We start from the raw sequence: 25,702 nt of genomic DNA on the forward strand, positions 1-25,702 counted from the left end.
CCAACAGTCCTCCAGGCAGTGCTCTGAGCTACAAGATATTCCTGAACAGATCGCTCAGGGTAGAACTTGGGACCTGCAGTGAATGATCTGTGCTTGTCTTCCTCCTCTCAGGACCACAGCCAGGACACAGATGCAGAAGATGGGGCGTTGCAGTAAGCAGGTATGGGATACTTAGGGAGCACAGAAAATCAATAAAGTGAAGGAAGGCTGCAATTTCTTCCTGACGTGGGTCTAGGGAGCCATACTGCGCAAAGGCTGAAGGTCCATACGTGTAGCCTTACTCCTGTAACCACACATATCAGGGCCACTCAAAAAGTGTTCTCTTGGGGAGAGTGACAATGGAGGAAAACTGTGAACTGGGGTGGTGGAAGAAATGCTGTGCAGCTTAGTCTGCATCTTGGTGAGGGAGAAGCATTCCATAGGGGGAGAGAACAGACAGCCATATTGGAGCACAGCATTGTGAGTCTTTAAGGTGAGCAAGGACAAGAGCTGTCTGTTCTGTAGCCCAGCCCTGCAGAGTAGGGGAAAGGTGCCATTCATTTTAAGAGGGGATAACTAAGAGGTGTCTCATCTCCCCCCATACACACACAACACACCCTTTTAGGAGTTCAACTTGATCCTGTTAAGAGATGTCTTGCAAGCTCCTTTTATGACAGGAGCTGTTAATCTGATCTCTTCTACCCTGCAAGATTAGAATTGTGTATATACCATAGAAGTGGAAATGCAGATGTTGAAGGGTAGAATGAAATCTCAGCATGTCTCATGGGATTCCAAGATAGTAATTGACGATTAAATTCAAATTCAGTAACATGCAGCCCCAAAGCTTCCACTCTGGCCACTGTCTGTTACCCTGTTATGCCCTACCCTAGAGGAGGTTTACAGGTGACAGAGAGGTACTTTGATAGATCACACATTTATAATACAGGATCTCTGTCAGTAAGAGCTTCTAGACTAGCTCAGAAAACTCCTCATGTAAGTCTTCCCTCTTACCCAGAAGACTATTATATATTGTGAAGCTAGTTCATGTTAGGTATTAAGGCTTAGGTGGGGAGCTAGCTCAGGGCAGGGGTTGAGCCTTTCCCATGATGAATTAAATGATCAGAACATTGGGAAAGGTGCAGACAGTCCACCTCTTTTCCTTACCCCTATGATCAGAGTTTCTGTCTCAGCCTTAGTTTCTTCTTTGCCTTGACAGGAGAAATGGCCATCAGCAGAAGAAGGGCATCACTGTCTCAGGCCTCAAGCCAGGCACCCATCTCTGGATGCCAGTTTGTAGTGGGTACCAGAGGAAAGCTGGCAGCAGGCACTCCTCTCCCCATGCATCCCAGCCAGTGAGTGCTACATCCTTTGCAAGTGGAGTTACTGGCTTACCCTTACCCCATGCATTCTTCCTGTCTGCACTGCCTGGGCCAAGGGGCAGAACACATTCTGCCCTTCTTCCCCAGGGAATTCCCAGGCTTGGATTTTTCTATAGGTTTGAGGGGGGGTGGAGGGGGGGGGAGAACCTGACAATAAAAAGATTGGATCCAAATATGCTCAGATGGAATGGTTTGCTTATTTGGTTGGTTTTGTTTACATTGTTATTGTACATGTATGATATGGGGTGGGATGCATTTGCATGTCACACCATTTATTTGTGGAGGTCAAAGACAACTTCATGGAGATAGGCTTGCAAAGGAAACACTTGACCCACTGACCCTTCTCACTACTTCTATGATAAAACACTATGACCAAAAGCAAGTTAGGGAGAAAAGGGTTAATTTTATCTTCTACTTCCAGATAGCAGTCCATCATTTGGGGAAGTCAGGGCAGGAACTGGTACACAGGCCATGGAGGATTGCTCTTACAGGTTTGCTCCTCATGGTTTGCTCAGCCTGCTTTGCTTTCATACAGTGCCCACATTGGGCTGGACCTTCCTTCCCACATCAACCTGCAGTCAAAGTGCAGCATAGGCCAGTCCGGTGGGGAAAATGTCTTACAATTAAGGTTCTTTCCCAAGTGACTCAAGCTTGTGTCAAATTGACAAAAGCAGCCAGCGCACAGGCCTGTGGTTTTCTCAGTGGTATTCTAGCCTTCCTGTCCACCAGAGAGCTGGTATGCTCAACTCTTGTGTTCTCCCATCACTAACTTAACAGGGAGCACTGTCTCCAGTGTCCAATACTGATCCATTAGCACCAGCACTCCTCTGCTAAAATGTTTATAGTTAGTTAGGTATGACAGCACATGCCTATCATTCAAGCACTTAGGGAAGTGGAAGCAGAAATACCAGTCCATGACTGGTGAGGGTTCCATGAGACCTTATCACAAAAAAAAAACCCACAAATGTACCAATCATTTTTGGAGTGTCTATGCAAACACTAGAATCTAAATAGCTTTAAGCAAGAAGTAGCTTTATTCCTTTCCTAATGGTATGTTTATAGGAGTTTTAAATTTTAAGCTGGGCAAGATAGCATATAAGTAATCCCTAGATTATTTTTCCTTTTTGGGTACACTTAGGCCATTTGTTCTGCTTTATCAATGCCATTTAAGACAGCACTCAGACACTGTTTTGACCTGGCTCCTGTTTCCTTTTTTTGGAAATGGCGCCTTGATTCAGCTGCTGTTCCAGTCATTTCAGGCAAGTTTCCATACTAGTTGACTGCTCTGAAGGAACTAACTTGTCCCCTTCTTGGAAAGGCCTCCCCACCTGAGTTCTTACTCAGTTTGCAAGCCTGTCCTACTGGGTCCCCTATTGAACATTACCAGTTGTAGCTACCAGCCATACTGCAGTTTCTGACTCCCAAGTATTGGCAGAGAGGCCGGGTGCTGAATGTGGGACCTGGGCATGGAAACCTGAGAAGTGGCTCCCATCCCAGCAACACCTATCTGAGTGGGGCTTTTTAGGTTGTCTTTGTTATGTAACCCATGCTGAGATTACAGGAATGTGCCTCCACATTTGCCTTACTTTTGCTTTAGCTATACCCTGCTTTTTGCAATACTGGCTCTATAAAGGGTGTGTTGAAGGGAGGATAGAGATTTCATGGGCATTCTGCTGAATTCTTTACGGGTATTGTTTACCCCTACAACTCCCAGAAGTGGAGCTAGATCATCCTGTTAATCTACTGGAAACTGACATATTTGTTCAAGCTCTTGTCACTTGGGAGTTAGTTACCCAAATCTCCACTTGTACCCCATACTGCTGCTGAGTTCTGAGTTTCTTGAGCTTTCCTCTTTTGTACATTGCAGTGTTCTTTGCTGACTTCCTCTCATGCCTGAACCTCTTTCTACCCTTTTCCTTTATAGAACCTAGCATATGGCATCACTATACTCTGGCAGCTGCACTGTAGTATCTTCGGTGACCTGAGCCATTCTACCCTGTCCATTCCCACTTGGTCTTTTTCATGAATCCTCACCTGGACAATAGCCACCATTCCCTGCCCTGACACATCTTCCACTCCTTCCTAATTTTTCCATAGTAGTCTAAAGTCAAACATGTTCCACTTCTTGACATTTCAACAAGAGGTTACTATCTATAAAGAACCATGTGATTGAGTTACATAAAACACAAAATGTCATATTTTTAAAGTAAGCTTATAATTTTGTGTATCATATTCACAGCTATCTTTGGTCTGCTTGCTGGCCCTTTTTCATATTACTTTAATTGAAAAAAAAGTCTCATGGTTTTAGGGTTGTTTTTTTTTTTTTTTTTTTTTTGGTTTTTTCGAGACAGGGTTTCTCTATTGTTTTGGAGGTTGTCCTGGAACTCACTCTGTAGACCAAGCTGGCCTTGAACTCAGAGATCTGCCTGACTCTGCCTCCCGAGTGCTGGGATTAAAGGTGTGCACCACCAATGACTGGCTATGTTTATGACTTTTACCTGTATGAATGTAACTATAACATAGTCTCTGAGGACAAAAGAGGGCATTGGTAACTAGAATTAGATAGTTGTGAGCTGCCATGTGAGTACTGGAATCAAACTTGAGTCCTCTCTAAACCACTGAGCCACCTTTTCAGCCCTAGACTCTTCACAATAATCTGTTCTCTTTCATATTTACTTTGCACCAGGGCTCTGCTGTTCTGCCTTCCTCCCCTTTTTTAAGATAGGTCTTAAAATTAATCTGTGTGTGCCAGTTTTGCCTTTTACCAGTCCACACCCAGTTTTGCCTTTTACCATCATGAAGTTGAAAAGTGGTGGAAATCACTAGCAGATACCAACCAGTCATCAAACGGCCACATGCCATCCCCTAAGGAGTCCCACGAAGAATTGGACAGAACATACATAAACACACAAAAGCAATGGAGCACTAGTTACACAAGAGGCACTGATCCTTGCTTTATTCACGCAATAATAGCCAACATTGGGAATTAGGGGCAGAGGTACAAAAGAACAGAAAAAAAGAAAAAAATAGTCATCAACAGCTGTGATCAACATGGCAGTGAGTGGTAGCAGGTCAGCCAGACTATGGCACATCTCTTGACCTACTTGGTCAAGGGGACATGCCCTCTGCCACTTCACAGCCAAGTACTTGGTATAACACTTGGCCTTACTTGAAAATCCAGGATCACAGTAATTAAATATAACCTTGTCTTGGCTGAGTGACTGTTGTTGGGATGTTTAGCAAGATTAACATCTGATGGCAGGAAAGTGAGGAGCATCATGTATGTCCTTATCCTGGTAGGTGCACGTAAGGCAGATTATAGCACAGACCCACAAGATGGACCCTCCTGTGCACCGATGGAGAATACCTCGCTAGCTCAATCCTCAGAAACAGAGCTGGAGGTAACAGCAAGACCACACACGCAGCAGCATCTCTTGGTTTCACGGCCACATTCAAGTTAGTTTAGTACAGAAAAGCATTTGAAAGGGGTCTTTTACTGACCTAGAACATAGGTTGGAGAAGCTTCCTTAAGTGCTGCTATTTAGACCCTAAGACTTCTCTGTACTACATATGCTTTCTCAACAACAGAGGCCTAACTAACAGTATGTCAGGTATAGGACATACTGGCCTGTAACAAGAATTCCAAGGATGAGGAACCTAGCACCTGGTAGTTCCCTTGAGTGACAACAGCTGAAATTTCAGCTATCTCAGTCTCAAGTGTTGTCACAGGAGGGAAATGAGGAATTGGCAGTGAGGTAGTAGCAATCCTCACAAAAGGAAATCCTTCATTCTCTGGAAACTAAAAACAGGCTGCTGTCCCATTCTTCTCTTCCAGCCACTTAAGTCATACCTACTCTAGCCATGTAACTTGAGAAGTTGGAAAGGAAAATGGCTTCCCAGCTCCAGTGTTTGCCAATATTCAGTTTCTGAGGTCAAAGTCCAAGAACCAAGTTGGTTGTTTTGTATTTTGCTAAATTCAACGAGCATTTTATTATAGAAAAGAAAACTGAAGGACAGATCAAATTGAAAGAATCAGTTATAATAACTTTAATTTATCTTGCATTTTACAGAAGTCTATGAACGATTTTAAAAAGCACCTCCTTACCCCATCATGTTTCTTTGACAGTTGTTAAAGTAGGCAACGAGTATGTCAACAGCTTCAGTATCGGCATCTTGCAAGGATTTCAGATCACTTGCCAAAGAACTTGGCAGCTTTTCTATCTTGTTTTTTAATTCAATGGTACATCCACTCTGATGGTAACCTGTCCAGCCAAATCTCCACCACACATTTTGGAAAAATCAATGGTGATTAGCAAATTAGTTAGCTTTGGCACGGAGCTGTGCTCGCTTGCCCGTGACAGCCTGGAAGCCAGTTTTGATACTGGCAACAGAGCATCGAGAATGACAAGTTTCACACTGTAAGAAATAGAGTCGGGTGTCCTTCTGTAGGATTGTGTCCGGTGATCGGCATGTGTGACAAGTGACGTATTCCTCTGCAGGAAAAGCAACATGGCATTATCTGCTAGATACAGTAAGGCAGAGGCTTCTGTTTGCACATAGAAATGCACCTAGCTAAACAGCTATTCTAGGGGTAAGCATACAAACTAAGCTGTCATAATGTTTTTGGCAGCATGATACATGTTGAAAGGACTTCAAATGCCCCAGTTAGGGAAGGTTGCCAGATACCTATTCTTGGTGCCATCTATGGATAATCCACTTATGCCTTAGGTGAGAAGAGGCAAGGCATGCCAATTTTAAATGTTTGTGACAAAAGAGGGCTGAGGCAGGCCAAGCCAGAATCAGAGGCAGGTTTCTCTGACTTAAGTCTTTAGCCCCAGAATCAGCCAGCAGAGGCTGCATCAATTTGGCTGTCTGCCTCTTCCTATCATTTTCCATGTCCCCTACAGGGTTTCTCTATGTAGACCAGGCTGGCCTCAAACTCAGATCTCTTAAGTACTGGAACTATGTGTGCTACCATGCAAAGCCCCATTTTCCATGGTTTTTTTTTTTTTTTTGGGGTTTTTTTTTTGGAGGCTGTCAGTCCAGCCTGGCCTCGAACTCAGAGATCCACCTGCCTCTGCCTCCCGAGTGCTGGGATTAAAGGCGTGCACCGCCAACGCCCAGCTTACACCATTTTCCATGTTTTTTAAGGCTTGTTTTCCCAGGTTCATTACAAATGGATCTCCTCAAAATGCTTTAGAGAGAGCATTTCAGAATTATACGATAAAATTCAATTATACACTTACTGATATATCTTCTCAAGACATTTTCTATCTGTTTCTGTTGGAATCTTCCTTTGATTACAAGTTGGTTATTACCATCTATAGAACCACTATGAAAGAAAACAAATAAACCCATTACTTTTGTTCATTTTCCCAGGAGCCCAATTCCAGCACCTTCATACTTAATGAACTTAAAATATATTCATTGTGTAAGATAATTTCTAGGGTGTGTTACACTATTTGGTTCTTCACATTTTATTTCTCTTTTTAGTGACAGGAATTTATGTGTTCCAGGCTGGCCTTCTTTGCCTTCCGGGTGTTAACATTACTCGCATGAACTGCTATACTTGGCCTGAAAATTCTTTTAAGAGTTTATCTTTTGCAAAAATTTTATTCTTAATTATGTGTGTGTCTGAATAGTTACGTATGTGCATGTGAGTACTGGTTCCTGTGGAGGCCAGTGTTGTATTTCCTGGAACTAGAATTGCAGGTGGCTGTGAGCCGCCCAATATGCATGTTGGAAACCTTACTCAAGTCCTCTACAAGAACAGTATCTTCTCTTAACTGCTGAGCCATTTCTCCACTCAAAATTATTGAAATTGGGTTCCCTTGTATAGTCCTGGCTGTCCTAGAACTCACTCAGTATTATCAGAAGGGCCTCAGAGATCAGCCTGCCTCTGCCTCCTGAGTGCTAGGATTAAAGATGTGCACAACTACTGCCAGGCTCCTCAAATTTTTTTTTAAAAAATTTTGGGGGGGGTGTTCGAGACAGGGTTTCTCTGTGTAGCTTTGTAGACCAGGCTGGTCTTGAACTCAGAGATCCACCTGCCTCTGCCTCCCAAGTGCTGGAATTAAAGTCATGGCTGATTTACTCTTAATAGTTAATCCAACTTCAGCTATCTAGTAACAATCAGATTTGTAATTGACTTTATGTCCAAAAGTAAACTGATCCCTTAACTGTGTAGGTTTGATTGTCTGTTCAACTTAAGAAAAAGAAACTCTTTACTGAATGTGTGCCACCTGCAAATATGAGGGAGATATAAACATAAAAAAGTTGTACATTATTAAGCCGGGCGTTGGTGGCGCACGCCTTTAATTCCAGCACACGGGAGGCAGAGGCAGGCGGATCTCTGAGAGTTCGAGGCCAGCCTGGTCTACAAAGTGAGTTCCAGGACAGTCTCCAAAGCCACAGAGAAACCCTGTCTCGAAAAACAAAAACAAAAAAGAAACAAAACAAAAAAAAAAGTTGTACATTATTTTTAAAAGTCTGAAGCCAAGGTGGTGCACACCTGTACTCCCAGCATGTGGGAGGCAGAAACAGGAAGACTGCCACATGTTTAAGGAAGGCAAGCCTGAACTACATAGTGAGACCCTTTCTCTAAAGTCAATATATGAATAAATAAACCAAGCCAGATACAGTAGGTGAACCAGTAACCACAGTCATTGAGTAGCCTAAGCAAGAGATCACTACATGAGCCTAGGAGTAAGACTCTATCACAAAATAAATTAAAACTAAAGCACTACAGTTTGACAGTTACATATGAAGACACAGCTGAAAATACACTCAAATTGTGGGTTGTATGTCAAAAAGCTGTTACCAAAAAAAGTAAAACTGAAATTCCATGCTGCAAACTGTCAATGATAAACACTTGAGAAAGTAAAGATCCTTAGATAAGACATTACTGTTTGTTAAAAATGATAAATCCAAGTAAAACAAAAAATGATAAATCATAAAACAAAATTAAGTCTTAGAGTTAAATTTATATTTGTTCCTATCTTAATAAAGTGGACTTCTATAGAAACAGATTTTCCTATCCTAAAGATTTACTATCACATACCATTAATTTGTAACCTTTGATCCCTCCCTATCTAGGCTACCCTGATTCCAATGTAGGGCATTTTTCATTGTCCAAAAAAAAAAAAAGGAAAAGAAATGGGAATTTGCCTAACTCTGAAATATTTAACCCACTGACCATAAAGTTTCACAACCTGCTAGAATTTACTACACCCCTTCACCAAGTGCAGGTTATTCTGAGAAGTAAAGAAATATGTGGCTAGCTTTTCTTAAACACTGAGTATAATTCAAAACCACAACTATGACAATCCTCTGATAATTAAGATTAATTTTTTTCTGACACACAAATGGTTCTTTTGAAGTGTCAAACAATACTCTTTATGCATACAGTTTCTTACCTTGTACCCAATTCTGCCAATAAAAATGCAAGGAGATGTTTGGGTTGACGATGTAATCTAAAAAGAAAATCAAATACTTAAATCTTTCTTGGAAATCCTAAAACAGAAACCATACTGTTTACTATTTCACTGTGATTACTCAGTTATTAGGCATCTCAGTGATTGCACACTTGTGCATAGAAGTAGCACTGGCTATAATTTCAACACCCAAGAGGCTGAAGCAGGATGATCAACCTTAATTTCAAACCCAGCCTAGGGCAGTGAGTGCCAGTTTCAAAAACAAATAGGCTGGAGAAACAGCTCAGTAGTTAAGAAAATTAGCTGGAAAAAAAAAAGAAAGAAAAAGAAAAAATTTGCTGTTCCTCCAGAAGATGAACTAGGTTTGACTTCTAGCACCTTCGGTTCCAGGGGATCTGATTCCCTCCTACCAAGCATGCATGTGGTACACAGACAATACATACAGACAAAACATCCATACATGTTAAAAAAAAATAAAAATAAAAAACCAACAGCCGGAAAGTGGTGGCACACGCCTTTAACCCAGCACTTGGGGAGGCAGAGGCAGGCTGGTCCCCAAGAGCTAGTTCCAGGACAGCCTCCAAAGCCACAGAGAAACCCTGTCTCAAAAAAACAAAACAAAAAAAACAACCAACAAAATGGCATATGCTACTTTACAGTTTGATACTCATAAACTATCACATGTTGTTTCTAAACACACCTAACCAAGTAAATACCCAAAAGCATGAAAGCAAAACATTAACAACAAAGTTAAGCTATGATTATCTACCTCCTAAAAGTGGATTTACACGTAACCTCTCACTTTCTTACTGTATCTTTTCTAATTTCTAGTGAACATACACTATTGCTGTCATCAAAAAAGTAAAATATGTTGAGTAATGAAAATGGATTACCTCTTCTGTAACAAGCAAGTATGATTTGAAACTGAAAAACAGTAGACTAAAGTGGGTGGCTGGAGAAAACTTGCCAGAAAGGGCAGTGACCCCAGCACAGGGTACAACAATGGTGATTAAAAACTAAAAATCTCATCCACTGGGTCCTGACAATCCAGGAAGCTTAAATTCAGCTACTTCCTCAGAGTTCATTACTTATTTGTCAGGCCCACCCCTGGCTTGAGAATCATATCCAGCCTCTTCATTCCTGGCTCTGCTTAGGAGCTACTCCATCCCCACCACGTGTTCAGGTGTTTTGCCCACATCATATTCCCGGGAATATTCCCTGTCTAGAGTTATAGACAGTTTTGAGTTGCCATGTGGGTACCAGAGTCATCTCTCCAGCCCCTGGGATCTACTCTCATTAGTCAATATTGACTTACCTTTAGATGCCAAGATAAAATGAGCTCTGACAACATACAGACATGAACTGTGACTTCCCTCAATCTATGCCCTATGTACTTTGATGTACTTTTTCAACCTATAGAAAAAGATGACCATTAAAAAAAAAATACGGTATTTGAAAAGGTCTCTACTAGCCCACTTACAGTTTACAGATATCTGTAAAATTGACAAAAGAAGTTTTCTTGGTTCCTACTCGGACAACCTGTGGAGGTTTCATAACAAATTTCCTCTTCTCTCCAGCAACCATATCAGGATTCTTTTCTCTCATGATGTTGAACACTCGGTTCAGCAACTATAAGGAATGAGAATTCAAGCACATCCTTAGTAATAGCAAGAGTATAAAATTTCTATTTGAGACACTTTTGCTTTAATAAAGCTATTATATTTTTATTAAATGCACAAATGAATCTCCACATGTTCTGGGAACTTCTTGAGGGCAGTAGCTCATTACTTACCAAGATCTGGCCTTTATGGAGGCTCAGTTACTCTACTGATTTTACAGGAAAGCATGTGACACATGGGAAAAACTAAAGAAACCATAAATGAGCAAACTCCAGACTACCCTGACCTCAAACTGGATATGTATCACCCAGGTCCCACTGATTCCCAGAGGGCTCCATACTATAGTGACAGATACACTCTGAACAGGCTGCCCCACAAGTTTATCAGGAATTGCCATGCACTGGCCACATGGCCTACTAGAATCTGTTTATCACCAATCTTATGCCAGGGGCTCTTCCAATACAGGGATTCCATACCTACTCTTCTCTGAGCTCAAATGATAGCCTTAACTGCCTCCTTCTCCTCAAAAACAAAACAAAAATGTGTCTCACCTCCTCATATGTGTAGTCTCTTTCTGAGCCTGCCCAAGCAGGCCCAGTCTGGTTACTGAATGAAATGCCATCATCTTTTTTGCTGTCTTCATCTTCTAAAGCTACAGATAACAAAGAGTACGAATGAGCAGTAGACTTTGATCCAACAAAGAGGAGTACAGATATAGACAATGTAAGCTTTAGATACTGTTCTTCCCTTTCACAGTGGTAGCTGCAGTAGCTTCAAGTACAAAGAGAGGCCAGAAACCCCTTTCCTTTATAGACAAAAAAATTAGAACTTCACACAAGATCTTTAATAAGACATCCATTGTAACAGTGAAATGTTTCTTGACAAACACAAGACAAAACATTAACTACTTAAAGGAGAGCCCAACTGTTTTCAAACCTTTGAGAAACTTCTTTCTATATATATATATATATATAAAACCCATATGTTTAACTATATTAAAAAACTTGTAAAAAATCTACAGCATATAAAACTATAAACATTAAAAATTTTAAATATTAAAAACTCAATTACACTAATATTCCTGTGAGTCAGATTTTTGTGCATCATTTTTACTATACTTTAATAAAGTGAAATTTTTTGTCTGCCATTATCAAGACTTTCTTTTTAGATTTCATTATCATACAAGTGGTAGTAAAAGGCAGTACAAATATTTTTTTAAAAGCTCCTCAATCTAGTCAAGGAGACTCAAATCAAAGGCTTATATTACTTAAAACCAGGATGTTGAGTTCCCAACATTACCTTCATCTTTTTCTAGTATTTCATCTTCATCTGGGAATTTGACATTCTTCTTTTTCTTCTTTTTATTGCCAAGCATAATATCCAGGTCATCCTCTGGCTCAGCTGGCTCTTGGGCATCACTTTCAATCTTAAGATCCTAAGAAATTGAAGTAAGTCTCAATATTTTGATACTAGACTATTTTTAATGACACAGACAAGTACCATCTTAGAATATTCACATATTCAAAGCTAAAATTATAATGAGAAATGCTTCTCAGATAAGCTAAATTGCCTCAGACTCTTTGTCAAATATTTAAACTATGAGGTCCTTACGATAATTTTGTACAATTGCTCTCCTTTCTTCAGCTCTTCCTTTTTATTACATCATTAGGATGTTGTTACTATTATCTGTATTCTAAACCAGGCTCTCTACCTGAATCACCTGAGAAACTTTAATATTCCTCAATCTTCTGACTGGCCACATTCAGCAGGAACAAGGCTCAAAAGTATTTTAAGTTTCTCTGCCTGTCCCTTGCTGCATTTTATTCATACTAAATGCTCAGAATAGGTAAATCTACAGAGGCAGTAGATTAACAGTAGCTGAGGCTAAGGTTTGGGTTACTGAGAACTAGAGAGTGACAATGATCATGGGCTTTGTTTTCAAGAGGATTAAGTGTTCAAATTTAGGACAGTTACAGAACTCTGAAATGCTAAAAATCATTTACTTTAAATGGATGAATGAATTATATGGTAAGTGAATTATAGCTTAATAAACTTTGTTGCTTCAAAATAGTGGTTTTCATTACTGCATTTGCAGGTATACTTGTTTTGCCCTCAACCCTTCTCCATCCCTTTTACGTTTCTAAATATGACAGGCAATGGAAGGAATTTTCCTACTGACACCAAATACATGATTATTTTTTGCACGATTCTCTAACTTCCCAATACAAAGTAGGTATAATACTGATTATTTGGAATAATTAATCAGATACCCTATGTTTAAAAGCTTGGCTTCATAGTTTAAGGGCTTTCATTTCAGACACTAGTAGTGAGTTTCACCTACACTTTTGCTAAGCTAAAATTCAAAGACCTTCGGCCTCTATTGAGTAATTTGCTAAAACTCACAGCACTCAGCAAAGTTTTACTTATTATCATCAGTATATTCATGTGAATATACTGGTATATGATTAACTGAGGAACACCCAAATGAAAATAATGCATAGAACAAGCTATGGGGAGTAGGGAGTTGAGAGGGAATCAAGAAAAGCCAAGTATCTAAACATACTACCCTATCATCACTTCTGTGGGGTTACCAACCTGTATGCTTTGAACTCCATCACTTAGGGTGACAGAATTCAGTGTCCACACTGTCCATCACAAAAGTAGCAGGGGTCATTCAAAGTTCCAAACCCTAATAATGGATATTCCTAGTGACTAACCATCCCAAGAGACTATATGTACACCAGATTTCTTAAGAGCAAAGGATATCTATTACCTCTGAAGACTGCAAGGGTTTTCAGGAATTGAAAATGGGGTAACAGAGGTAAAGACCTAATTACTTTTTATTATATTTATCACATCAGCTTAGAATCAAACTATGAAGAAGTTGCTAGGCATCAGTTCAATAGATGTGACATCATGAAAAAGGAAAGACAACTCATGGGGAATCAGTGTCATGTGATGAATGGATAGACATGATACAGCCTGACTCCAAGGTTTCTTGCTTACTTGCTGTGAACTTGAATGTGAAAAAGGCACATTAAGTCCTAAGAGATGAATCATAAGCTCCTGAAAAGAATAGAGGCTCAGCCTGTTTCTTGGCTTCTAGTTTCTGACCAGCTTATCCTGCTCCCTAACCCGAGTATATTACCAACACAATCACAATTACATTTTTTGTGTCTGTGTCTTGAATGATTATTAACAATGGCTATAGTAATTTCACATATATTGATAAACTCAAAAACACAGAGATAAGTAAAACTCAAACATGAGATCCTAAATCTAGCTGTGTAGTTCTGGTGCCACATTAATCAACCTACAGTATTAACCAGACGATACTCTATAATAAAAGATCAAATAGTGACCTAGTCTCTATGATGATGCAATAAACATACACCAGCAAAGCTGTAGTCATCCACATTGTCTAATTAGGATACTTGTTAACATCCTTTTAGGCTGTAACCCCAGAAGCAGAGAAAAGAGTGTCACAGCATTTAACAGAAATAGGGGTTCAAGTCCCTACAAGATCAGATCAGTGCACTCTCCACAGAATTTCCCAGAGAAGCCTAATTTTCCTATTAGATCACTGCCATCAGCTACCAACTACCGCACTGGGGTACGTTCTTTGCTGGTACTGAAATTTGTTCAAGATATCTCAGTCAGAGACATCTTTCCTTAACTAAATATTTTTAGCACGGTTAAAGACAATGCGCATTTTTGAGTCCATTTTAATGACACAATACAATATTATAAGACCTAAATCCCTCTGAATACACGCATGCTTGCATGCACACATGTACGCACACACGTTTTTCAAGATAGGGCTTCTCTGTGTAGCCCTGGCTGTCCTGGAACTTGATCGGTAGAACAGGCTGGCCTCAAACTCAGATCACCCCAAGTGATGGTGACAGGATTAAAGGCGTGTGCCACCACTGCCTGGCTCTTATTATAATCCTTTATACATACATACATACATACAAACATACAGTCAGATACATTCCTAAGAAAATTACCTTAATAGTGGCTAAATGCTAAACCACCAAAGCAAGGCTACTAAGAGAGGAGATGAAGGAGGAAACAGCTATTAGCAACCTTTCTAGAATTCCAATTTTACCTTCAACAAGAAAGCTATACTACCTTTACACCTTCTTCAGCTTCATCAATGTCAAATATCTTTTTTGTTTTTTTCTTCTTTTTCTTTTGATTAAAGAAGTTCAAGTCATCTAAGTCATCAGAAGCATCTAAAAACAGATTAAAGATTTCTAATTATTAACAATTAGAAGGCAAGGCATCAAATTAAGAGTTGCACCAACTTCTTTCATGTATTCTTTCTTTGTTTTTTGAGACAGGGTTTCTCTGTATTGTTTTGGAGACTGTCCTGGAACTTGCTCTGTAGACCAGAGACCAGCCTGCCTCTGCCTCCAGCGTGCTGGGATTAAAGGCATGCGCCACCAACGCCAGGTCTTCCATGTATTTTTATGGTGTCCTACCGCCACCATCAATGTTATGGTTCTGAAGAAACTGACAAATCAACTCAAAGCTTTCTAGAAAAATCATTAGGGACCTTGGCTGAGAACATCAAACTCAATAATCTGACCATGTAATGTCAGAAAGTGCTCTCTGACACAATCTCCAAGAATATATCCAACTGTATCTCTCTATTTCAGTCTACCCCTCTGTTCTCACCCACCTTCTATCCCTCAATCTCTGGCTCCAGCTCTACCAAACCAGTGGAGAACTAAGGTTTCCACAACAACTGTGACTGACACAACTACTCACCTTTTTTTCTACTGTCTTCTTCATCAGCTTCCACATCTTTGTCTTCAGTTGGTTCTGGCTCCACTTCTTTTGTTTCTGAGGGCTGGGTTTCTTCTGTCTGGGCATCACCTTCTTCATCTAACATAAAAGGCTTCTTCTTCTTCTTTTTCTTTTTGCTCATAGTAGGATCAAAAATCATCTGTTTAAATTTAAAAGGACCAGGCGTTATTTTATTTTTTCCAAGACAGGGTTTCTCTGTGTAGCTTGTTCTGGAACTCACTCTATAGATCAGGCTGGTCTTGAAACTCACAGAGATCTGCCTGCCTTTGCCACCACCACCCAGCTATATGCTTTATTCTTAAAAAATTGGATACATTAATTCTAAAAGGGGGGGCTGGGGAGATGCCTCAAAGTATAAAGCCACTTGCCCCCAACCACTTGCTTGTTTGCACACTCTTTCTTTCGAATGCAATAAAAGGCAACAAAAATACAAAAGAAAACAGATTTACAAAAAGTCCACCTAACCTCCTTTACATTATTAAACATGGGGAGTACTTCACATGTCTTTTAATTTATAAGATATCATAAGCTATAACTTCATTTTTTATTTTCATGAGCAAATTTAGACCTGAATGAATCATGAAGTTTAGGGAAAGGACCTTAGCAATAACGTATGCTGTTTTCCTGATTTACGGGTGAGATCAACAATGTCTAGGCAGATGATAAACATTTAAGGTTGACAATTTAGAGTGGCTAACACCAGATGATCTGAGACTTACTAGTTTTTTAAAATTTTTATCTGCTGAATAGTGTTTGGAGGAGCTGGGGTAAATACAATCAAGATATACTGTAACATATATGAAATTGTCAGAATGCCTAGCAGTGGTGGCACACTCCTTTAATCAAGAAGCAGAGGCAGGTGGATCTGTGCTGAGTTTAAGGGCAGTCTGATCTACAAAGTGAGTTATAGGACAGCTAGGACTATACAATGAAACCTGTCTCAAAAAACAAAAAGATATCAAAGAGTAAATAAAATGTTAAAGTTTTCTTCAATTTTAACTTTTAAGGAAACCTAAAAGCAACCTTATTGTAAGAAAAATTTCTAAAATTCTAAAAAATTTCTAATTATAAGAAAGTTTCCTTTACTGTTTTTGTTATGCAATGCGAAATGTTCACAAGCTATAAAACAAGTGAAAAATTAATTTCTAACCAGTAAATTGATGGCAATGATCCCTTGATATAGTTTGAACATATAGAGCATATTCCTGCTAGCAAAAAAAAGCAAAGTCTTTAGTCAAACAGAATTGGATTTGAGTACAATTATTTTCCCTACCATGCTTAAATATAGCAGTTTGTTCATTGTGTAGTAACCAAAAGCACAGGTCTGGAGACTCATTACTTGAGTCCAATCCTGTCTCAAAACAATAAAACTTTAAAATGGCCTGAACATTTCTGAATGCCTGACCATTAGGGAATCTTGCCCTCCTCATCAAGGAGCATCCACATTCCTGTGACACTTTTTAAAAGGTAAAGCTTTTGCTAGGTTAAAAGGAATGTTTTAGTGAGTCTGGGGCTTACTTACCCCAGTTTGTTTTTTTTTAATGTTTACTTTTTATCAAGAAATCATTTAAAGAAAAGCTACTTTTAAAAATAGCTTTATTCTCTATCCTGCCTACCAGTCAGAATAACCCATTCTAGAATGTTCTGTGAGGTTTTTAAGTCACTTCCAAGTACAGGTTTTCAGTTAATCTTTATTAAGTTAGTAGTCATAAGGGATTTGTCTGGTAACACTTCCCTAGTCAAAGCACTAAGAAAAGGCCGGGTGTTGGTGGCGCACGCCTTTAATCCCAGCACTCAGGAGGCAGAGGCAGGGGGATCTCTGTGAGTTCGAGACCAGCCTGGACTACCAAGGGAGTTCCAGGACAGCCTCCAAAGCCACAGAGAAACCCTGTCTCGAAAAAAGAAAAAACCAAAAAAAAAAAAAAACTAGGTAAACCAGAATCACATCCCATGTTCATTGCGCCTCTACCAGTAAATTCCACCTGAGTGAGAATAAAACCAAAGGCAAGGGTTCTAGTACCATTCAACTTTCTGCATGGCCTAACCTCCTTGGGCCCTAATATTCAATTTATAAAATGAAGTTGTACTGATAGGTCTTAGGACCTACATACTTTAGATTTTCAAGCGACTGCTGCTGGTATGAAAGCTGATTCCACCATTTCTGCTTGATAAAATCCTGTTCATGCTCTAGAAATGAATTCTTACCCCACACCTTTCAAAAGATCTCATTACCAAAAATTGACCTGTCAATCCCCCTCCATTACTACAGGTGTTAGCTATTACCTCTTACTACATACACCATAAGCACTTTACCATAGAAGCAATAGATCAAATACAGCAGTATACAGGTGGTTATTTCAAATGATAAAGTTTGGAACATTAGTAGAAAGAAAACAAGAGGGAAACACTTCCTCTCAGAACTTTTCTAATGCATACATAATACAGCTAAGAGCAATGTCTACCATGTCTTTCAAGCAAGAAGCATCTATCATCTCCTTCAGACAGAACTGCTGAACTTAGTAAGCTTGTGAGAGCCTCCTGGTCATTTAGACGGAGGCAGCATGGGACAGATCTGGGATTGTGCTACTAGCTCAGCCACTTGGAGTTTGATTATAGGCATAGTACAACTCTAGTTTTCTCATCTCTAAAATGGACCTTATACAGAACTGTGAAAAATCAACAAAAATAGGTTTTCCTTTCCTCCAGAGTCAATCTCAAATTCCTTAATGCAGTTTTTTAAGCCCTCCATGAACTAGCCAGTGTCTATTTCAATTAACCTGGTGAATACATCACTTTCTTTAGGCATTTTTTCCTTTCTTGACCATAAATGTCTTGTAATCAATCCATTTTCTCACTGGTTGAGAAAATTCTGATCAGCTCTAGAGTCTACTCAAAAGCCAACTCTGTAGAGAGCCTCCTCTTATCCTTCCTCTCCTAGGCCCTGTAAGTCAATTAAATCACAAATTCTTTTGGGGTTGGGGAAGACTAGTTCAATGTTTAGCAATATGCAAATGAGACAACTGTAACCCCTTCTTAAGTCGTTTAATTTTATGTGAACTAGGATAAATCTGGGAGGGCAAATCGTAAAACAGGGAAGGGGGCTTGATCAAAGCCCCGTGGAAAAAGACCCAGTCAGCTTCGCAGCCGGACTTCCCTGCTCACTTGGCGTGTTAAAGGAAACTTGGGGACTCGCGCCCGGAAACTTTCCTCGAAGGGTGGTTACTTTTTGAGACTAAAACCTCTTTTCCTCTGGTCCTCACACCGTGTCTAAGAAATACAGCGTCGAGCGAGGAAAAGGAACGAGATTCGCCCGGAAAAGCCTGTCGACAAAGTTTTTAACCGCGTACTCCACCGGAACCGAGGGAAGCTTCTCAAGGCACCTGAGCACTCAGCAATGAGCGCTGCGGCGGCAGTGTTTGAAAGAATGCCGGGGTCGCCTGCCCTAATTCTGTTTAATCGTGGAAACTAACTCGGTATTCAAACCCTTTCAGAGAGGGCGACTCAACGCGCTTTCCATTCCGAAACGCCGATCACGGTAGGAGGCCGGCTCGACGCCGTCGCCCTGAGGAGAGCTGGGTGCGGCCAAGTCTGAGGATCCGGAGTCCTCGCCGGCTCCACAGCTCCGGGCCGCCTAGGCCCGGCTGCTCCACATGGCGGCCGCCCACCGCTAGGCCGCAGGCCCGGCTTCCCACAGTGGTGTGGGTTCGGCTTCCTGTCTCAGCTCTTAGCTCTAGCTCCGTGCTCAGGCTCTCACCTCGTCCCCGGACATGGCTGTGGCTCTAGCGGGTTCCGCACGGGTGGGAAGTCAGACCGGTCAGCTTCAGACCCCGGAGTCGGCGCAGCTCCTACCGACACTTCGCCCAGCACCGCGCTAGGCTCTTGCATCAGCGAAAGGGAACGACACCCCGCCCTCCTCGCAAATGTTGTAAGTGCGCCTGCGCAGAGCTCGCCAACGCGCAGGCGTGCGGCAGAGACAACCTCGCGTGTTGCTTGTGGCGCGAGTTACCAGGCGACATCCCTGCGCCGGGCATGCTGGGACTTGTAGTTTGCCTAGAAGAAAAGGGCGCTTGAACTACAGTAGTTTCCTAGGTCGGGAGCGACTGTTTTAGCGCCATCCAGGAGGTTCGGGTTCTTGTGCTACTGGTTACCTCAGCAGTTCGGGAAGCTCTGAGTTGCTTGTAGAGTGAATTTGGGGCCATTCTCCCGGAGTTAGGTTAGTGAGACTCTGTAATTTGAACCAGCGGGGCTGATTTCCCACATGCCCCTGGGGTGTTCTAGTAGTCGAGGAATTCTAAGGGAGCAGGAGGCATGCTCCTCATTAAAGGCGTTTTACTTCGTGAGAAGTTTACGTTGCGGGCTTTTTACTTCACAAGTATCTTCCCTGGTTCCCCTGAGGTAAACCGAGAAACAGCCCAGCCAGCGACAGTCTGTCAGGAAGCTTCGCAATACGTCATGACTCGCTTAATGAAGGGATATGTTGAGAAATGTGTAGAGTAGGTAATTAACTTGTTGATGAACCTCATACCACACAAGGAAAGACACTACAACGTCCTAGGAGGTATAATCTGGGACCGTGGTCGTATGATATTTTTGGCAAAAGCTTCTTTATATGGTGCATGACTACTTGTTTATGAAGTCTTTGCTAGACAATTCTGGATGCATCATCCAATTTCCCTGGGGAGATACAACTGCCACTTAGAAAGGTCTCATTATCTTCAGTGCCATCCAGTCAAAGATCGTGGAGAGCCAGGCGGTGGTGGCGCACGCCTTTAATCCCAGCACTCAAGAGGCAGAGGCAGGCGGATCTCTGAGTTCGAGGCCAGCCTGTCTACATCGCGAGTTCGAGGTCAGACAGAACTGTTACACAGAGGAAACCCTGTCTCAAAAAACAAAGATCGCAGAGACTACCCTTGTGGTCAGACAAATAGGGCTTATGACCACAAGAAACAGAAAAGCATCACTGTCCAAAAGAATGCAGTCTGGACTTCTCAAATGATTGAGGGAATATAAGTAAGCAGATGCTATCAAAAGATGGGAGTAGCCGGGCGGGGGTGGCGCTCGCCTTTAATCCCAGCACTCGGTAGGCAGAGGCAGGTGGATCTCTGTGAGTTCGAGACCAGCCTGGTCTACAAGAGCTAGTTCCAGGACAGCCTCCAAAGCCACAGAGAAACCTTGTCTCAAAAACAAAAAAAGAAAACAAAAGATGGGAGTAATTATTGGGGTTTTAATGCTTCTGCATAAGAAGAGTCCAGTGAAGATTGGTGAAAAACCCTTCATAATACATGGCATGGGGAATATTTAGTTATTTTTGTAGTTGGCCCTAATGTTCTTGGTTTTATTTTTGTATTCATACATGATTACAGCATTTGTTTGTCTTTCTTTTTTTTTAGAGATATATTTATTATGTATATAGTGTTCTGTCTGTATGTACGTCTTCAGGCCAGAAGAGGGCACCAGATTTCATTATAGATGGTTGTGAGCTACCATGTGGTTGCTGGGAATTGAACGTAGGACCTCAGGAAGAACAGCCAGAGCAGCCAGTGCTCTTAACCTCTGAGCCACCTCCATCTCTCCAGCCCTTATCTCTGTTTTTATCTGCTGAAATCACAGAGAGATCTGTAAAGGCAGGAATATCAGAATTTCATGGCCAGAAGAGAGGAGAGAGGAGAGAGAGAAGAAAAAAATCTTAGTGTCTTCTTACAAATCACTTTGCTGTACACTATTAACTTATCCTAAAAATAAACTAAATTAAAACAATGTTCTAGCCGGGCGTTGGTGGCGCACGCCTTTAATCCCAGCACTGGGGAGGCAGAGGCAGGCGGATCTCTGTGAGTTCGAGACCAGCCTGGTCTACAGAGTGAGTTCCGGGACAGCCTCCAAAGCCACAGAGAAACCCTGTCTCGAAAAAAAACAAAACAAAAATGTTCTATTAAATGATTTAGTTCAGCACACCCTAGATGATAATATCAGCATACCTCCCCTCTGTCTGAGACTATTCTCCTCCTCATTATGATCCATAATGCTTTGAGCTTTAAAATAACTGAGATAACCCACAAATATTTAGTACCCCCTAAGCATAGCATGTCCTATAGGAAAAGCCTATAATTTAGTGAGAGAGATATTTTATTAACTTCCTTTTCTGGATGAAGAAACTGCTTGTGTAGCACCAGAAAAATTATCCACAGTTATATACAGACAACAAAAAAGAGAACCTGGGACAATTTGATACTGGTGGCTGTTCTTTTACCTTGAGAATTTGAGTTGCTGCTGCCATACCACAGTCTTCTTTAGCTACCAACATCTATGTGTGCCAGGATTTCTTACCAGCAACACTATTGTCACTTTGGACCAGACAACTCTGTTGTAGGTTGATGTTCTCCTCACTGAGGACATTCAGTGCCTGGTCTATATTGATCCTAGTAGCACACTTCGTCTAATCATGTCATTGCCAAATGTGTCCTGGGAGGTGGGGTAAGCATCACACCCCTGATTGAGAACCACTCGCATCTGGTATTCACATCTTGTCTATTCCTGGGTTGTTGAGCTAGAACAAATATTCTCGGCTAGTCCTCAACTCAGAGTTGGGGAGCCAGGAAGAAGAGAGAAGCAAACTGGACTGTTTCTGAAAAGCCTATTCATTCAATGATAAAAACTGAAAGGGGAAATCAGCGGAAAAGTGATAGCGGTGGAGAAAGGGAATTTACGAGAAACCACCCTTTCATAATTCAGTTCATGTTAGCAAAGTTAGTTGACCCTAATAAATATACTAAGGTGCTGTCTAGTTTTTTGGGGTTTTTTTTTTTTTTGGTTTTTGGTTTTGTTTTTTTTTTTTTTTTTTTTTTGGTTTTTCGAGACAGGGTTCTCTGTGGCTTTGGAGGCTGTCCCGGAACTCACTTTGTAGACCAGGCTGGCCTCGAACTCATAGAGATCCGCCTGCCTCTGCCTCCCCAGTGCTGGGATTAAAGGCGTGCGCCACCAACGCCCGGCGGTGCTGTTTAGTTTTATGTCAACTGAACCCATGCTAGAATCATCTGAGAGGAAGAAACCCCAGTTGAGTAAATACTCCTTAAGATTAGGAGGCTAGCCGGGCGGTTGGTGGCGCACACCTTTAATCCCAGCACTCGGGAGGCAGAGGCAGGCGGATCTCTGTGAGTTCGAGGCTGGGCTGGACCGATATCCTCCAAAACAATACAGAGAAACCCTGTCTGGAAAAACCAAAACAAAACAAACAAACAAAAAAAAAGATTAGGCAGCTAGGTAAGCCTGCAGAGATTTTTCTTAATTAGTGATTGAAGAGGGAGGGCCCAAACCGTTGTGGGTGGTGTCATCCCTGGGCTGGTGGTCCTGGGTTCTATAAGACAGCAGGTTGAGCAAGCCCACATGGAGCAAACCAGTAAGCAGCACTCCCCTATGGCCTCTGCATCAACCCCTGCCTCAAGGTTCCCGTCCTGTTTGAGTTCCTGTCCTGACTTCCTCAGTGATGGGCTATAAAACAAATAAGCCCATTCCTCCCCTAGTTGCTTTGGTCATGTTTTTTCATCATAGCAATAGTAGGACTAAGTAAGATAGTACACTTCGTAAGGCCTTCTCGTCTCTCCACTCTATTTGGGAGATATTGGTATACATAGCAAATAGTCAAATCACTTTGTGAAGATTTTCTTTTCAGCATGATACCCAGTGTAACTATCCTCACCTGTCCACTTGAAGGAAATCTTGCTTCAGAGATTTCATCTTTCTTCCAAGGTAGTAGTTTGCTTTCCAAGAAAAGCCAGGATCCCCTGGTGAACTAGCCAAAGTCACCAAGCAATGATAACTAAGCTTTTCCAGTTTTTCTAAGAGCTAGAGCCCACTTAGCATCAACACAAATAATCATTTGTATTTTATAGCTTTTTTCATTTAGCAATCACTATAAAACATATGAAACATTTAGTAATTTTCATTTCATGCCTATGAGGCAAATCACTATAGATTTTCCATTTTCTAAATAGAGAAGCCAAATTATGGACTCTACAAAAGTAGTGAGAAGTCTTGAAGTAGTCTACTGGACTCTTTACTCTGGACCACTCTTTATGCCTAGTGTCACCCCAGTTCTTCAGCTGCTGAATGGTAAGTTAATGGTGATAATTAACCAACCCTATACTAAAGTGTATTTTAATGCCCTTGAAACAGTCCTTATGTTATGCCCAGATCTTGGGGTCCCCCCAAAACCACCATGGAGTCTGTACTCATATGCAAAAGCAAAGAGCCTTTTTTCAAGCTCGAGGTTGGACTCTCTGTCTGCACAACAGCGCAGTTGGGAGCAGAAAGTGCCCAGCCCAAGCTGGGTAAGGTGTTTATGGTAGTAGAGTTTGTGGGTGAGGGGATTGGCTTCAAGGCCCTGGTTGTCTGGGGGTGTCTTGGTGAAAGGGGAATAGATGTGTGCTGGGTTCAAAGACATTTGATGATCTTATCTAATGGTTGAGATGTTTGGAATAATCAGGTACTTCCCTTTAGATGCGACTCTCTCTGGATGGTGTCAGCTGATGGCTTTTCCTGGAACCTGGTGCTGCCTGCCAGTAAACTGAAACTCAGGCCTGCTTTTTAGCTGGTTTTTATTAAGCATGCCATAGCAGCAGTATGCCCAAGCTGTTCTGGGCTCCACACTTACTCTCTTGAGTTGACCAATGTAGTATAGTTATTTTCTCTGACCTGAAACATTCCCTTGTAGATGAGTGCAAGAAGCTCATAGGACTCGAGGAGTTCAGGGAAAATACAAGTCTCTGACAGCACTACAAGGTACAAAGCCTCCCCCTCTACAAAGTTATAAAAGAAAGGAATAATTTCAGGGGAGAGGAAACTTATTTTGACTCCAAACTCTTCAGAGAGCTCCAGGGATGTAACTTTTGTGAGTGCACACCCATGTTTTGGTAGGCTTTTCAGTGACACAAAAGGCTGCCTGTGAGTCAACTACACTCCTGTAAGGAACATCAGTAAACTTATTGGGTCAACAAACTAGAGGTGTGTAATCATTCCTTTGTTCTGTTATTAGAGCCCATTTGGATTGAATAGACATTGTTCATGTCTCCCCAGGAAAAGCTACCCAACACACTCACAAAATAGCAGATCTGTGGAGACTGTGACTTGAGTTGTGACAGTATTTGAATTAGAACCAAGATCTTGGGAAACTTGCTGGGTGTGCTGGTTTGAAAAAGAATGGTCCCCAGCAGGGTAGTGGTGGTGCATGCCTTTACTCCCAGTACCTGGGAAGCAGAGACAGGTAGATCACTGACAGTGATCAGATCTACAGAGTGAGTTCTAGGACAACCAGAGCTACACGGAAACCTTGTCTCAAAAAAGCAAACAAAACAACAAAAAAGAATGGACCCCATAAGCTATTAGTCATTAGGGAGTGGAATTGTTTGGAAGGATTATAAGGATTAGGAGATGGTGGTTTTGTTGGATCGGGTAGCCTTTGGAGGAAATATATCACTGGGGATGGGCTTGAGGTTTCAAAAGTCCATGCCAGGTCCAGTCTCTCCAGTCTCCTTGCTCTCTCTCTCTCTCTCTCTCTCTCTCTCTCTCTCTCTCTCTCTCTCTCTCTCTCTCTCTCTCTCTCTCTCTCTCTCTCCCTCTCCCTCCTTCCCTCCCGCTCCCCTCTGTCTCTGCCTAAGGATTAGTCTGTAGCTCTCAGCTACTGCTCCAGCACCTTCCAGCATGCCACCATGCTCCCCGCCATGATGATAATGAACTAATCCTTTGAAATTGTAAACAAGCCCCTAATTAAATGCTGTCTCTTATAAGAGTTGCCTTGGTCATAGTGTCTCCTCACAACAACAGAGCAGTGACTAAACTGGGCAAACTAATCACCTGAGTTCAATCCTGGAACTGACTCCTAAGACTTGTCCTCTGACAACAAGTGCCATATGGCACATGGGCGCCCCCCCATAATAATAATAAATTAATTTAAAATGTGGATTTTAGTCTATCTTTTGCTTAGTAATCTAGGCCTATTTACCCCATTTTCACTGTGAATACTGCACTGTGTGGGCCTTTAAAAGTTAATGTTGGTGAGGAAAAGAGGAAAGTCACTGGCACATTAATGGAAAACATTTTTTTTCCAAGACAGGGTTTCTCTGTAGGTTTGGAGAATGTCCTGGAACTCTCTTTGAAGACTAGGCTGGCCTCGAACTCACAGAGATCTGCCTGACTCTGCCTCCTGAGTGCTGGGATTAAAGATGTACGCCACCACTGCCTGGCAATGGAAAATATCTTGTAACTACAAGATTAAATTAATCTTTGGGTTGATCTAGACAGAAGATAAAGTGAGGCTCCTCACAAGAAGTCTTGGATAAAGTTATTTTATGTTTATTATCTATCTATCTATCTATCTATCTATCATCTATTCATTCATTCTGGTGTTTTGAGGCAAGGTTTCTCTATATAGACCTGGATGACCTAGAACTTGCTCTGTAGACCAGGCTGGCTTTGAATTCAGAGA

At 41.5% G+C, this 25,702-nt stretch overlaps 2 protein-coding genes across 4 annotated transcripts in view; one reads left to right on the forward strand and one right to left on the reverse strand.

Annotated features, from left to right (window-relative positions):
• The window catches only part of Raly (RALY heterogeneous nuclear ribonucleoprotein), a 73,660-nt gene extending 72,156 nt beyond the window's left edge, over positions 1 to 1,504 (forward strand). For all 3 annotated transcript variants that reach the window (XM_021235636.2, XM_005084641.4, XM_021235635.2), the window contains 2 exons: positions 112 to 160; positions 1,196 to 1,504. In XM_021235636.2, the coding sequence (XP_021091295.1) occupies positions 112 to 156 (45 nt within the window). In that variant the 3' untranslated portion in view covers positions 157 to 160; positions 1,196 to 1,504. The remainder of the gene's footprint in view (positions 1 to 111; positions 161 to 1,195) is intronic.
• Positions 1,505 to 4,287: 2,783 nt separating this feature from the next.
• Positions 4,288 to 19,144, reverse strand: Eif2s2 (eukaryotic translation initiation factor 2 subunit beta). Its single transcript, XM_005084640.4, has 9 exons — positions 18,980 to 19,144; positions 15,187 to 15,364; positions 14,545 to 14,648; positions 11,710 to 11,845; positions 10,962 to 11,062; positions 10,272 to 10,420; positions 8,774 to 8,830; positions 6,605 to 6,690; positions 4,288 to 5,851 (listed from the first exon to the last, which is right to left on the reverse strand). Exons 1-9 carry the CDS (start codon positions 18,992 to 18,994, stop codon positions 5,676 to 5,678), a joined length of 1,002 nt encoding a protein of 333 aa, XP_005084697.1. The 5' UTR covers positions 18,995 to 19,144; the 3' UTR covers positions 4,288 to 5,675.
• Between the last annotated feature and the right edge of the window lie 6,558 nt (positions 19,145 to 25,702).

This window comes from Mesocricetus auratus, unplaced genomic scaffold, assembly GCF_017639785.1.
Source record: "Mesocricetus auratus isolate SY011 unplaced genomic scaffold, BCM_Maur_2.0 Super-Scaffold_100028, whole genome shotgun sequence".
Classification (NCBI taxonomy): Eukaryota; Metazoa; Chordata; class Mammalia; order Rodentia; family Cricetidae; genus Mesocricetus; species Mesocricetus auratus.

Bases quoted from the DNA above. Each gene is read 5' to 3' on its own strand.
- Eif2s2 (XM_005084640.4), bottom strand. The intron at 11,063-11,709 runs GTAATGTTGGGA...TGTTATCTGTAG, and splicing joins AATACTAGAAAAAGATGAAG to CTTTAGAAGATGAAGACAGC. The intron at 5,852-6,604 runs GTAAGTGTATAA...CTTTTCCTGCAG, and splicing joins TGTCTTGAGAAGATATATCA to AGGAATACGTCACTTGTCAC.